Source organism: Gossypium arboreum, chromosome 9 (genome assembly GCF_025698485.1).
Source record: "Gossypium arboreum isolate Shixiya-1 chromosome 9, ASM2569848v2, whole genome shotgun sequence".
Taxonomy (NCBI): Eukaryota; Viridiplantae; Streptophyta; class Magnoliopsida; order Malvales; family Malvaceae; genus Gossypium; species Gossypium arboreum.
Genome location: NC_069078.1, coordinates 84,247,530 through 84,262,023, shown reverse-complemented (window position 1 = coordinate 84,262,023; position 14,494 = coordinate 84,247,530). Strand labels below are relative to the sequence as shown.

Below are 14,494 nucleotides of genomic sequence, written 5' to 3'. Positions count from 1 at the left end.
CCGAACCCTGAAACAGGGGAGACTTCAACTAATAAACTGTACTAATTGGCCTAACCAAAAATTCTAGAAAAAATTTAGTAAGTAGATATATGAGCCTAGATTTGGGGAAAATTTACGGATTTGGATTTCGAGTTTTGTAACTCGAGATATAATTTTTTTTGCATCTGTAACGTAGTTGGACAGCTTGTCTAGAAAGTGTGATATAAATTGTTTGAATTTGTTTAAGTGCTCAAATAAGTTTAGTAATGCCTCGTGCTCGACTCCGGCGACGGTCTCGGGTAAAGGGGGAATTTACATTCTTTTTCATATGAAATTTAAATATTTTTAGTTGAAATAGTATTTTAATTAATATTTTTTTATTTAATAAATTATAATTAATAAGTTTACTTATAACAAATACCTATAATTTTACTAAAAATTTAGATAATTTATTGTTATAAAAATTAATTTAATAAAAAATATTTTGTATTACTATGATGTTGCTTATGAAGTGAAAACCTATTATGGATGATTAAAATAAAATATAAAATTTCTGTTCTACTTAAAATTTAATTGTTATAATGAAATGCTGGAGGGTTGTTACTGAAAAAGTTGACTGTATACTAAGAAGGATGGTCAGCTGTAAAATGGCCCGTGAAAGCCCAACAGGAATTTCCAACAGTTTCAGGCTCAAACACCTTCAAATCGACATCACAGAAACCACATCGTCAACCGCCAAAAAGAAGCCGAAGCAAAATCGAAACAAAAAACATGTTCAATCTCAACAGAACGATTGCCAATCCCAAACTATGGAACAAAAGGAACTCCCAACAATCGCGCAGATCGCCATTGTTTTTCCCCTCGATTTTTCTTATTTCTCTTTGCTTCTTCTTCTTCTTCCTCACTTACACTCCCATCCCCAATTACATGATATTCTCAACCTCTTTGAAAACCGTAAACGTAGCCCTAACCCACCAATACCCACATTGCGAAACTCGATTTCATGGGGAGAAATTCTTGTGGTATGCGCCTCATAGTGGGTTTAGTAACCAGCTTTCTGAGTTCAAAAACGCCATTTTAATGGCCTCTATTTTGAACCGTACCTTAATTGTCCCTCCTATTCTTGATCACCATGCCGTAGCTCTTGGTAGCTGTCCTAAATTCAGGGTTCAGAGTCCTAAAGAGATCCGGATTTCCGTTTTGGATCATATCATTGAGCTCCTTAGGAGTAGGAGGTAACTGCGTACTGCCCATTTTCTTGTTTTCTATTTCAATTTCACTTAATTCTTCTAGTAAATTTTGTATCTTTTTAATGTTTGAATTATGAGATTTTTTTTATCCTTTAGATTAATTTTGTATTATTGGTAAAATGTGGTTAAAAGAGAAAATAATGGGTGTTCTGATCTGGTTTTTAGCTATATGTAAGTTCGAATATATTGTCTCAAATTGAAGTTCATAGTATTTGTGTAAAATTCAAAACTTGGGGTTTTGTGGTGGCAATGCTCCTGCTGATTAATTGCATGAAGTTTCAATCAATAGGTAAGTTCAGTATTGTTTTTAACTCCATGGAGTTTCTAGCTTATGCTTACCTCTTTTTGCAGGTACGTTTCCATGGCCGATATCATTGATATTTCTTCATTACTGTCATTTTCACTCGTTCGAGCCATAGATTTCAGGGTTTTCGTGTTATTGTGGTGTGATTTGAATGTTGATTTGGTTTGCTCCAATGGATTGAATGCGCCGCCGTCTCTGGTTGAAAGCTTAAAGCTATGTGGCTCTCTGCTTTCCGGAATTGATGGTAATATAAATCAATGTTTATATGCTGTCGATGACGATTGTAGAACAACAGTTTGGACATACCAAAATGGGATGGATGGGATGTTAGATTCATTCCAACCTGATGAACAACTCATGAAGAGGAAGAAAATTTCGTATGTTAGACGACGTAGAGATGTATATAGGACTCTTGGACCAGGTAGCAAAGCTGAATCGGCTACTGTTCTGGCATTTGGAAGCCTTTTTACGGCCCCATATAAAGGTTCCGAGCTCTATATTGATATCCAAAACGCACCAGCAGATCCAAGGATAAATGCTTTAATCAACAAGATTGAATTCCTTCCATTTGTCCCTGAAATTGTAAACTTGGGAAAGCAGTTTGCCACTCAGACAATAAAGGCTCCTTTTCTCTGTGCACAGCTTAGGTTGCTTGACGGGCAGTTCAAGAACCATTGGAAAGCTACTTTTCTGGGTTTGAGACAAAAATTAGATTCGTTAAGGCAGGCAGGTTCTCAGCCTATACATATTTTTGCGATGACCGATCTCCCCCAAGGTAATTGGACTGGAAGTTACTTGGGTGATTTGGCTATGGATTCAGCGAATTTTAAGCTGTATTTTCTTGGAGAAAATGATCTCTTGGTGATGAATACGGCAAAGAAACTAGCACTCGCCAGACATGGCCTTAGATTCAAATATTTTCCTGGCAGTATGGATGCAGTGGCTAAGGTGGAGAAGCATTGCTCCCTTGATATATTACCTGATGTACTCCTATATATAGAGGAAACAATTTGCAGTTGTGCTTCGCTTGGTTTTGTCGGGACCACGGGTTCAACAATAGCTCAAAGTATCAAGGTCATGAGAAAATTCGGTTTATGTTCAAGTCCAATTCGGTCTGCATTTGCATTATGACATTGATTCATTATAACCAACTTGATAGAATTCCAGTGGTTCGGTTTGGTTCTCAGAAGGCATGTCTATGTGTGTTCTTTCAAATTTGAAACTTCCAATCAGAGACAAGGACTATTTTCACGATCAAGCTTGTACCATATATTTATTCACGATATGATCCAACTGATTTGCCATATTGTCAGTTAAAGAGCTTTTGACCAACGAGCACATGATCTCAGACGAAGTTCGATTTCACTCACAGCTGCACCAGAGCATTTAAGTCAAGGTTGGTTGTTTGTCAAAGGGAAATCTTTATACCTCCCAAAAGCAAAGTTTGTTTCGAGTGTTTTTCATGAAATTTAATGACATATGAACTGGGAGATGGATGGTACATGATATTATTTATGTATGGTATTGTTTATTCAGTACATTTTCATTCCTTTAAGGGACTACTTGCTCAAGGGTCGGATTATTCATCTGTTCGTGCTGGGCTCGATAAGGGTATTAGTAAATTCGGTCCAGATCGGAGCTCAGGCAAGGAGTTATCAAAAAATTCGGATTGTGATGTGGTCCGACACTCATCTCATGCTTCCTGATAAAATCAACACAATCCCAGAATCTTGTGTTAATGGCCAAATCAATATCATTGAAGTATTTTAGGTTTCTTTTTTTTTTTAATATCATTTTGATACATTGAAAATATTAATGAGTGCACTTGCACTGTTTATTAACATATAATGGACAAAAAAAAAAGCATAGTTAATATATTATTGAGTAAACTATATTTTAATTACTTGATAACTATTCAATTTTTTTGTTTTGATCACCAGCTATTAAATGAGTAGCTGAAAATTGAAAAGTTACTTAAGTTTTGTTTGATTTCAAGAAATGGAGGTTACTTTCGTTTTTTTTTTGAAAAATGGAAAACATTTAAGAAAATATGTTTGGTTGAAAATTTTAAAAATAATTTTAGAAAAAATAAAATATATAAAATTAGAAATTAATAAAAAATATTTTCATTAAAATGCTTTATAAAAGCGAAAATGATGAAATTTTTTTAACTTTAAATGAATTGATCTTGGTTTAAACCCATATAAATGAAGAAATATTCTTTCTTTTGTCAACCTAAGTGGTGTGGTGGTTTAGGGCTGAAAATACTTCGTTATCAAAACATATCTTTTCTTTTAAAATTGGGTTTCAATATTGCATCTAACAAAGATGCTTTATGGGTTCGTGTGCTTCGGTTAAAGTATCATTTGAAGGAGGACCTGTCGGATTGCATTGCTCGGGAAAGAAGCTCTTTTCTTTGGAGGTCTCTTTCTAAAGTTTGGCCGTTACTTCGAGAAAATCTTTTCTGGTCCGTTTGAGATGGAAATAAAATTCGCTGCTGGAAGGGTAATTGGATCTCAAATGTGGGGCCCTTGCTTCGACATATTCCGGATAATGTTTTTCAAGATTCGGAGTAGAGGTGTGCATGGGCCGGGCTACCCGGCCCGGCCCAAAGATCCGCCCGAAAAATGGGAGGGTTTGGGTAAAGATATAGGCCGAAATATGGGTTTGGGCACAAAAATGAGGCCCGTTTAGAAAATGGGCGGGCTGGTAAAATTTTTTGGCGGGCACTGCCGAACCGACCAATTATATAATAAATATATATTTTTATTTTTAATTATATTTATATTTTAATTTTAATTTTAATATAATCAATTTTATTATATATTTTCAATTTGTGTATTGTTTTAAGAATTGTTTTAATATATTTTTATTTGTTTCTTGTTTTAATATTTGTTTTAAATGTATTTGATTATTTAATATATTTTAAAATTTTTATTTAATAAAATAAGTTAAAAAATTTAATATGGGCGGGTAGGTCGGACTCGGGCTTAACAATTTTATTTTGGGCGGGCTTGGGCAAATTTTTAAGCCCATATTTCGGGCCGGGCTGGGCCCGGGCCTATAAAATGGGCTTGAAATTTTTGGTGGGCCCGGCCCGAACCCGGCCCGGCCCGGCCCATGCACACCTCTAATTCGGAGTGCCTCTTTAATGAGATGATCACTGAGGACGGTTCATGGAACCTTGATATTTTTTAGGTTTGGTTTCCAGAGGATGTGATTCAGCTTATTAAAGGCATTCCGCCTCCTCATCCATTTGCTAGCCCTGATAAAATTTCTTGGTGCTGCACTTCGGCTGGAGTTTTTTTCAATTAAATCAGCTTACAAGATGTTAAAGGAAGGTGATTGGAATCCAAAAGATGATAAATCAAAGAGTGTTTGGAAGCTGTCAGGTCCTCAACCAGTTTGGTTTTTCATTTGGACTGTTCTACAAGGAAGGCTCCTTAGTAATATGGAACGGGTTAGATGGGGTTTAGCAGTAAACCCTTCTTGTCCCATCTGTAATTTCCACTCGGAGGATATCTTACATATTTTGAGAGATTGCGCTATTGCTAGAAACGTCTAGAATCAAGTCATCCCAGGTAATTGTTTATCGATTTTTTTTTCTAACAATTTACAGGACTAGCTTCTTGCTAACTTGCAGGATAATAGCATGGTTCACAAAGGAGGATCCAGTTGGGCTTGTCTTTTTTGCCTTCTTATTTGGCGCCTTTGGAAGAACCACAATTTATTCATTTTTCAAAGAAGATCCTGGAGCTCAAGAGAGATGGTTAAAGTTTCTTTAAGTTAGGTGAATTAGCTCTTCTCAGCTTTGAGAGCAGATTTTAAGGGTAGTTTTAAACCTCCGCTAAAAAGGAATCGTTTGAGGCTCCTATTTTTCTCAACACTGATGGGGCAGTGCAATTAGTATCTGGAAATGTAGTTGTTGGAGGAGTGGTTCGTGATGCCAATGGAGATTGGATTTTTGGTATAACCGTTACCTTGGAAAATATTTTATTTTTAATGCTGAACTTTGGGGCATTTTGGAGGTACTCAAGTTAATTCAACGAAGAGGTCCCCATAAAGTCATCATACAGTTTGATAGTACGGAAGTTGTTAAAGTTATACTTGACGATACCTCTATCGAAGCAAACTCAGCGTTAATTAGGCATATCCAAAGTATTTTATTTCAAGAAAAGCGGTGGTTTTTAAGGTACATTCTAAGAGATCAAAATTAAATTACAGATTGTCTAGCAAAATAAGTCACAGATAATTTGTAAGTGTTTGATACTTCTCATCCGATAACGCGCTCATTTATGGATTTAGATAAGAATATGAATGTTTTTCTCATGCAGGATACTATTATGTAATTAGATTGGTATTTACTTTTTTTACAAAAAAAAAAAACTTTCTTTTTGTCCAGAACTTTCAAATATTAAATCTTATTCTTGTTCGAATCTATATAAGTGTAAAACTTTCTAATTTTATTTATCATGTTTCTATTATCGAAATGTGTTTTCACTGTTTTTATTAATGAAAATGACTATTTATTTTCTAATCTTTAAAAATAAAAAAATAAATCAGTTTTATGAAAAGGAAAAGAAGAAGAAAAGAAAAATGAAAAAAAAATGTTCTGTGAAATGAAATGGAAACTTAATTTTAGGTTAAACCGGTTTGTTTTTCTATTTTGATTTAATCAGTTTATTTAAATAAGATTTTAAATATAAAATAATATTAGTTTAATTGATTTTCTAAAAAATTCAATTAATTTGTCTAAACTGATATTTTCGCCGGTGATATATTGTAAAAAGATGTCATGAGGTTGCTGTTCGAAATTTAGTTTTGTATCAATTTTAAATTTATTAAAATTATACGTGAATTTTAATTTAATGTATAATTTAATATATGGATTTTAATTTAGTATAAATATATATATATATATATATATATATATATAATTTTAGTTGTGATTTAAATATATATATGTAACTTTTATTTTCATTCAATTTTACATATTTAAAAAATAAATACACTAAATTATTTTTATATTTATTATATATAATTATTTGTGTATATAATATATAAATATAAAATAATATTATATTAATAATTGTGTTAATAATATATGAGAATTAGTTTAAATTAAAATTTCATATATAAAATTATAAAAATTTAAATTTATGTATAGAATTACATCTTATACTAAAGTTCATATTTAATTTTGAGATTTATCCTGTTTAAAAATTTTAATTAATTAATTTTTCAATATTATTAATAACTAAAATGTTCTTCCCACTTGGGGTGGGTTTAATTTTTAACTATATTTTTAATTAAATGTTTATTACAATTTTAATATATATGCATTAAAATAACTAATACAAACTAAATCATAAATTTTAATAGAAAAAGGAATTAATACTAAAATTTTATAGTTATCTTATAGGGAAGAAAAAGACATGAGATGAAAAATTATAAATAATTAATGAAATTATAAATATTGAGATAAAAATTATGCAAAAAAGAAAGAAAGTACAATTCAAATATAATAAATAAATTAAAATTGAAATTTAATCACTTTATGCAATTTAAATAAAATGAATGGTTATGAATTAAGTACGCATACTTTATTTTGAAAAAGAAAAGCTAAGTTAACAAATTGAATTAAAATTCTTAAATGAAATAAATCTAGAAATTCGAATATTGTCGGGAAGAAAAATAGAAACTCGAATTTAATCAAGCTGGGACCCGCATATATAAACTTTTGTCCCTCAATGTATTAGAAAAATTTTTAATTTAATGTATAATTATATACATAAATTTTAATTTGATGTAATTATATACGTAAAACTTTAATTGTAGTTTAAATATGTACTTATAATTTTAATTTTGATTTAATCATACATATTTAAAGAATAAATACATCGATTTATTTTTATATTGAATAAATATAATTATTTATGTGTGTAATATATAAATGTAAAATGATGTTATATTAATAATTATGTTAATAATTTATAAAAACGGATTAAATCAAAAGTTCATGTATAAAATTATACAAAATCAAAGTTTATGTGTATAATTACATATTAAACCATAATTCATTTATAATTTTAATATTTATCTTAAAATATAAGATTAGTAGTTAAATCAATAATTAACTTTTAATTATTATAAATTAAAATTCATTTTCGATTTAACTTTTGTCCAAGTTTCTTTCAGTAAAAGTCTTAACGTGGGAATTAACTACTTTTTAATATTTTTTGTACACTCGTTATTTTTGATAAAAGAGTCAATAAATTCTCAACCAACTCTATTGTAATAATCGAAGCCGAAATAAGGGCGAAGGTTTTTTTTTTTTTTTGAAGTATTTATATTCAGTTCATTCTGCTAGATACTTGTTCTTTTGCTTAAGTGCTCTATTGTTAATTTGTTGGTTTTTGAAATTTCGATTTGAGTCGAAAAAGAAAAACACAATGGAGCCACTGGATTACCACGCTGAGGAGAGGAGCAAGGCGTCGTTCGATGTAGAAGAGATGAAGATCGTTTGGGCTGGTTCTCGTCACGCCTTTGAGATCTCCGATCGAGCTGCTCGTCTCGTCGCTAGTGATCCGGTGACCTAGTGTTTTTTTTTTCTTTTTTCTTTTTTTGTCATTTGATTTCTTGTTACCTACATTATGGCTGTGAAAATATATATGAAACATAAGTTTCAGAAGCTTGAGAGTTTTGGTTAATCATAACTTGAAATTGTTAGTTCCTTACACTTTTATTGCTGAATGGCTCCGATTAATTTTTTCTTCTTTTTCTTTTTCTAGATTAATTTCATTTCTCTTTGGCTCCCGAGAACACGCGGGAAAAAAAAGTGAAGCTGAAGTTTGGATTTTGGCCTCTAGTTGTTAGCTGCTTTTGGGGTTTAAAATTTAAATATATTGTTTCCTATAATCCCTTATCAGAATATGCTTTTTACTGTATGTTTCTCACGAAAATGTAGGAAGAAATCCAATTTTTGTTTGGTTGCGTAAATTGAGTATTCAGTTTCTACCTGTTAAATATGCACCAGCATTCGGGATATTGCAATATTATAAAATTTGAGGTTCTTCTTAAGCTTTTCAGCTACCGGAAAGAGTTTCCTTGGACTTGAGACAACTTTTACCTGTTTCTTAATTTCAGCTTAGTTTCTCTATGTTTTGCCACTTGAGTCTTTTAACTCTTGAAATGCGTTAAAGAATAGAAGACTAAGTGTCTTAAAGATCGAGGCAGTTCCATAATTTACCTTCAGTTGTTCTAGATTTTGGATTTGAATTTTGGTATTGTTAGTTTCGAAAAATTGACATAAGTGGAAAAGTGAAATGAAGCAAAGATGTGATTTTCTCTTCCAGTGATGTTGTCGTTCTTTTCTATTAGTTTCTGCACTGATTGATATTTAATATTCCTAATCTTTCCCTCCAGTAACCTGAACGAGTAGAATCACTTCTCAATTTGGCATTTTTAAAGATAATTCTTTCATATCTAAGTAGTCTTCCTTCTATTTTTTCTAGGTCTTTCGAAAGGATAACAGAACTATGCTTAGTAGGAAGGAGCTGTTTAAAGATACTTTGAGAAAAACTGCTCATGCAGTGAAGCGGACTATTGAGCTTAATCTCTCTGGTTTCTTTTCATCTGAGCTTCTCATTGCGTTATTTGATTTTTCCCTTGGATATCTAATTAATATTGTTATCTTTTATGACAGAGGAAGAGACACATACATTATGGTTTTATGTGGATCAGCCCGCTTATGCAAACCTTCATTGGGTAAGTGCTATTTCTTGATTCCAGTTATAAGCTTCTAAGTACCATATATGCTATTTCTACGCTAAGCAATATATTTGGAAAACACAAGAAACCTTGGTTGACTTCAGCATTCAAATCTCGTTTGCTAAATTTAATATAAAATGATGGTCTCTTTGGGGTAATTTCTGGGTTTGAAGTTTGCATTATTTAAATCTAGTTTTAAGTTTTAACCTACTAATATATATTTTCTTGATAGGGAATGTTTATACCTGCTATTGAAGGACAAGGAACTGAGAAGCAGAAACAGAAATGGCTGCCAATGGCACATAACATGCAAATCATTGGATGCTATGCACAAACTGAACTTGGTCATGGCTCCAATGTCCAAGGGCTTGAAACTACAGCAACATTTGATCCTCAGACTGATGAATTTGTCATTCATAGCCCCACATTGACTTCAAGCAAAGTGAGTAAAATAGTTAACAATCCTTTGATCAATTCTGTCTTTGATATCGATCAATTATACTTTGTAGTAAGCAATATATCCTGAGAACTGCTTCAATAATCATTCTCAGTATTTTTCTTCTTTGACTCAGACATCCTCAAGTGTATCCTCTCTCCTCTTTTTTCTTGTGTATAATGCGTAGTTTTCTTATGCGTACTTTGTATACTTCATGACTTGTTGTAATCTTATAGTGATCTCCTTGTATTTTATTCACTTAGCTTGGTTTTTGCTATTTATAGTGGTGGCCTGGTGGACTGGGTAAAGTATCGACACATGCTGTGGTTTATGCTCGTCTTAGAACAGATGGACAAGATTATGGAGTGCATGGTAAGTTCCTAATTCATGAACTTATTTCTTTAGCTGGTATTGCAGATATTAATTCAGATACTTTCTTTTTCAGGTTTTATTGTCCAGCTGCGTAGTCTGGATGACCACTTTCCTCTTCCAGGCATAACAGTTGGTGATATTGGAATGAAATTTGGAAGTGGGGCATATAACAGCATGGACAACGGTCTTCTGAGATTTGATCATGTGCGCATCCCGAGGAACCAAATGCTAATGCGGTTTGTTCTATAACCATTCCTTTCTCTGTCTTTGTCTCTTTGTCTGCTGCTTTCTCTGAAGGCCAATATTTTTTCTCTCGTTTGATGTTTATCTGTCTGCCCACCTTGTAGAGGAATAAAAGTGTAGCCATGGTGGGAAGTATCTTTTGAAAAGTCTTTACTGGATAGTTCCTGTAATGAGCAGTTTTTTCTTGACTGAAGTTGCAAGACTGCAAAATTTTCTGCAACATCAGTTAACAGTAGAGAGGTTTTAGAGTGCTTATAAACCTAAAATTTATAAAAGTTATCTTTCGTCAATTGAAGAAAAGACCAACAAGGAAGCCACAAAAGTGATAACCTAGGCTGAAGTGCTGCTCCTATTGTGTGATTTTCATGCAAAAACAAGATGACTGTTCTGATGTTTGCTTCTTTATTTCTTTGCCAAATGTTTCAGTCTTTCCCAGGTTACAAGAGAAGGGAAATATGTACAGTCTGATGTTCCCCGCCAGCTGGTTTATGGTACTATGGTCTATGTCCGACAAATAATTGTATCTGAAGCTTCTTGTGCTTTGTCAAGGGCAGTTTGTATTGCAACAAGGTACAGTGCTGTTCGTAGACAATTTGGTTCAGAGAATGGTGGTCCAGAGACCCAGGTACTACTTTCTTTTGGACTGCATACACTGATACACCTATACATATTATTTCAAGTACAGATTGTTGTACACAGCAACCTTTTATTTTATAATCACTTCTAATGGCTTGTTGTTTCCCATAGAAACTTCCAAAGACTTTTGTTAAAAAGTATTGGTTGCTACTGCTGTTGATCTTTCAGACTAATTTTTACATGTCCCAAAGGTTGATGCATCTAATGCTTTTACATTTATTTAAATTGTTTCAGGTGATTAACTATAAAACTCAGCAAAGTAGACTCTTTCCTTTGCTTGCCTCTGCCTATGCTTTCAGATTTGTTGGTGAATGGATGAAATGGCTATACACTGATGTGAGCAAAAGATTGCAAGCCAACGATTTCTCCACGTTACCTGAAGTTCATGCATGTGCTGCAGGGTTAAAATCTATTACCACTTCTGCAACTGCAGTATGTCACTATTACTAGCCTTCACTGGTCTTCCTTATAATTATATTGATTAGTTTTCTACCATGTCAAATCTTGATTAATTTTCCTTCTATTTGGTTGGCCAGTTTATTTTCTATTTGATGGCACAAATGCTCTCTCTTTACTTTTAAAAATTTTGATATTCATTTGAAATCACAGTCAATAACTCAGCTTATTTATTTATATATTTATGTTTTTATCTTGGCTAAAATAAATATGCTTGCAGGATGCCATTGAAGAATGCCGAAAGTTGTGTGGTGGTCATGGTTATCTTTCTTGCAGTGGGCTTCCGGAGTTATTTGCAGTTTATATCCCTAACTGTACTTATGAAGGAGACAATATTGTGATGCTTTTGCAGGTGTGAAAAATGTGAAATAGTATATAACTTTTATTTTTGTCAACCTTTCTTTGTCTTCATTTTTGTTCTTTTAGATGGTAGTGGATGAATTCCAATTTTCTAATGGAGGCTTAATCTTAATAGTAGGTTTTACTATCTATTCTGAGTTCAATATCTTATTAGCTGTATTGCTGGTGCTTCTTGGTATTTTATGTAGATAGGATGAACTATGTTACTTGGGCTTGGCTGTGAGTGTTAAATATGAGTATATATCTGACACAGATATGGTTAGATTTTCTAAGTTTCTTTATGTATTTAGAGGATCTTTAGAGGTCATATCCCCATATCTATGTATCAGATAGGAGTGTTGGACACTAAAGAAGAGTGAAGAGTCCAAGTAGCATAGAGGATGAATCTATAGTAAAGAACATGTAAGAAATATCACAATTGAAATAGGGAACCAATCTAAAATCCTTAGATGTGGTGTTCATAATGATGATGGGGTGCCATCTATTGACAATGCAAGCGGGAATATTTCTGTAGGTTGCAAGGTTTCTAATGAAGACCATTTCCCGGCTGGTGTCTGGAAAGATGCCTATTGGGACAGCAGCATATTTGGGACGAGTAGAACATCTCATGCAATGCCATTGTGAAGTTCAAAGGGGTACCTCTTACATGTTTTTCTTTCTTGAGCTTGTTTCCGACTTGTATTTTGAATTATTGCTTCTTGGAAAATTGAAAATTGTTATTTTTACCAACATTAATTATGATTTGCTCAATGCCTAGGAGTAAGTTTGCCGGTCCTTATTTCTAAACAATTTAAAGCTATTTTAATTCTAATCTACAAAAATATTGCCAACTCTAGACATGGTTTCACTCCTTGACAAATTAACATTGGACTGGGTAAGTAACAATATAATTATTTCATTATTTCGGTTGGCTTGCAGCTGAGGATTGGCTGAAACATAGTATTATATTGGAGGCATTTGAAGCGAGGTCTGCTCGGATGTCTGTTGCCTGTGCTGAAAGCCTTAGCAGATTTTCAACTCCAGAAGAGGGTATCTTCTCTCTACCTTGATGGGTGAATAAGCATTCTGTTTTATCAGTCATTTTTATTGTCATGGTACTCAACCAAGTTCACTCTTGCATGGTCCTCTTGTAGATGGTTATGTTTGGGGGCGTAAATGAGACAGCTTTGATCACAAATTACTCAAGTTAGACTAGAAAAAAATGAATTTGGCTCAGTCATTTTCGAGTTGAGCTCTAACTTGAGTAGCTCAAGCTGTTGGCTGGACTGAATTTGAGTACTTTCATGTTTTATTCATATAGCTGGCGAGTTTAATATATATTTATTTTTCACCAATATTGAAAAATTCTAGCATGAACTAGAAGTCGAGCACAAATAATCAAGCTTGAGGTTAAGCATGGAGATCGAGCTTATTTTTTACTAGGTAATCATGCCTAATTGAGCAAGTTCAAGCAGTTCACCCCTTGAACCGAATTAAGCTCAAGCTTTAAAAGTTAAACTCAGTGAGTCCGACTCATACTTTGAGCCTCGAATTTCAAGTTGAGATTGAGCTTCTTACTGCTCGAGTTCAGCTCAGCTCAATTATGAATATCATTCTGTTATGATTATAATGGACTGACCTCTCTGCTTTTAAGTTGTTGAAGTAGATATATTAATTGAGCTTCCATGTTCTCGTTTCCCTTTTTTATATTATATATCTTCAGGTTTTGGTGAAATCTCAGCTGATTTGGTTGAGGCTGCCGTTGCTCATTGTCAGTTAATTATTGTTTCCAAGTAAGCTTCTCCTCGAAATTAATAGTCGATGAGGTTTCTTATGTATGGAAGGAACCGAACTATAATATTCATAAAATTCGAACTTTCATCACAATTTCTAAGAAATTGGTTGCAAATGTTGAACACCAAATCATAGGATCAACATAGTGTCGGCTGCTTGATTTGTTTTTCAGGTTCATTGAGAAACTGCAGCAAGACATACCAGGAAAGGGAGTGAAAACACAGTTGGAGAACCTCTGCAACGTATATGCATTGTCTCTTTTACACAAACATCTTGGTGATTTCGTCTCCACTGGCTGCATTACCCCGAAACAAGGTGCACTAGCGAACGAACAGCTCAGATCACTTTACTCCCAGGTTTGTTTCAAGTATTTGATTCCGTTAATACGGTATCAGCTCAGAAGACTGCTTCATTCTCACTAGTTTTGATCTCATTTAAAACTGTAGGTCCGCCCAAATGCGATTGCCCTTGTTGATGCATTCAATCACACTGACCACTACCTTGGCTCGGTTCTTGGTTGCTATGATGGAAATGTTTATCAAAAACTGTATGAGGAAGCTTGGAAGAGTCCGTTGAATGATACGGTTGTGCCGGATGGTTATGATGAGTACATTCGGCCACTTTTGAAGCAACATTTTCGTACTGCAAGACTCTAACAGTTCAAGTACCTTGCAGTTGGTTGAATGTTAGAATGAGGAAGGTTAGCTTATAACTAGGCTTCCGCAGCTATTTATCTTCTCTTACAGATTATGGCTCTGATTTGTTGTTATTTGCGGAATTAAACGTCGTCGTAGGATACCTTCGATTCTTAAGTTACGTAGTGGGATAAAAGTTAAAGATGATATATATATGTTTTATATATTTATTGTGTAATATATCGATGGAAATTAAATAAGTCTGGCTCGTTCGTTGATT

The 14,494-nt window shown here is 33.3% G+C and overlaps 2 protein-coding genes across 3 annotated transcripts; both read left to right on the top strand.

The window, feature by feature from the left end:
* Positions 1–580: 580 nt before the first annotated feature.
* Positions 581–3,321, top strand: LOC108454724 (O-fucosyltransferase 30-like). Of its 2 annotated transcripts, XR_008270693.1 has the most exons (3): positions 581–1,214; positions 1,581–2,929; positions 3,090–3,321. XR_008270693.1 is itself a non-coding variant. In XM_017753273.2 (2 exons), exons 1-2 carry the CDS (start codon positions 751–753, stop codon positions 2,662–2,664), a joined length of 1,548 nt encoding a protein of 515 aa, XP_017608762.1. In that variant the 5' UTR covers positions 581–750; the 3' UTR covers positions 2,665–3,321. The 2 variants fall into 2 exon arrangements, 1 of the variants encoding a protein (XP_017608762.1); XM_017753273.2 differs by having other exon boundaries at positions 1,581–3,321.
* A 4,403-nt stretch (positions 3,322–7,724) lies between these two features.
* Positions 7,725–14,474, top strand: LOC108454439 (peroxisomal acyl-coenzyme A oxidase 1-like). The gene is made up of 15 exons (XM_053018525.1): positions 7,725–7,857; positions 7,977–8,123; positions 9,048–9,156; positions 9,239–9,300; positions 9,536–9,745; positions 10,024–10,111; positions 10,185–10,347; positions 10,781–10,979; positions 11,225–11,422; positions 11,667–11,798; positions 12,321–12,441; positions 12,725–12,835; positions 13,509–13,578; positions 13,752–13,935; positions 14,026–14,474. Exons 2-15 carry the CDS (start codon positions 7,986–7,988, stop codon positions 14,233–14,235), a joined length of 1,995 nt encoding a protein of 664 aa, XP_052874485.1. The 5' UTR covers positions 7,725–7,857; positions 7,977–7,985; the 3' UTR covers positions 14,236–14,474.
* Positions 14,475–14,494: the final 20 nt, after the last annotated feature.

What these genes read in the sequence shown, in the direction of transcription:
- LOC108454724 (XM_017753273.2), top strand. Translation starts at nt 751, where the DNA reads ATGTTCAATCTCAACAGAACGATTGCCAATCCCAAACTATGGAACAAA. An exon ending in GAGCTCCTTAGGAGTAGGAG is followed by an intron (nt 1,215 to 1,580) that starts GTAACTGCGTAC and finishes CTCTTTTTGCAG; the next exon opens with GTACGTTTCCATGGCCGATA.
- LOC108454439 (XM_053018525.1), top strand. Translation starts at nt 7,986, where the DNA reads ATGGAGCCACTGGATTACCACGCTGAGGAGAGGAGCAAGGCGTCGTTC. An exon ending in GTCTCGTCGCTAGTGATCCG is followed by an intron (nt 8,124 to 9,047) that starts GTGACCTAGTGT and finishes TATTTTTTCTAG; the next exon opens with GTCTTTCGAAAGGATAACAG. An exon ending in ACAAGATTATGGAGTGCATG is followed by an intron (nt 10,112 to 10,184) that starts GTAAGTTCCTAA and finishes TTTCTTTTTCAG; the next exon opens with GTTTTATTGTCCAGCTGCGT.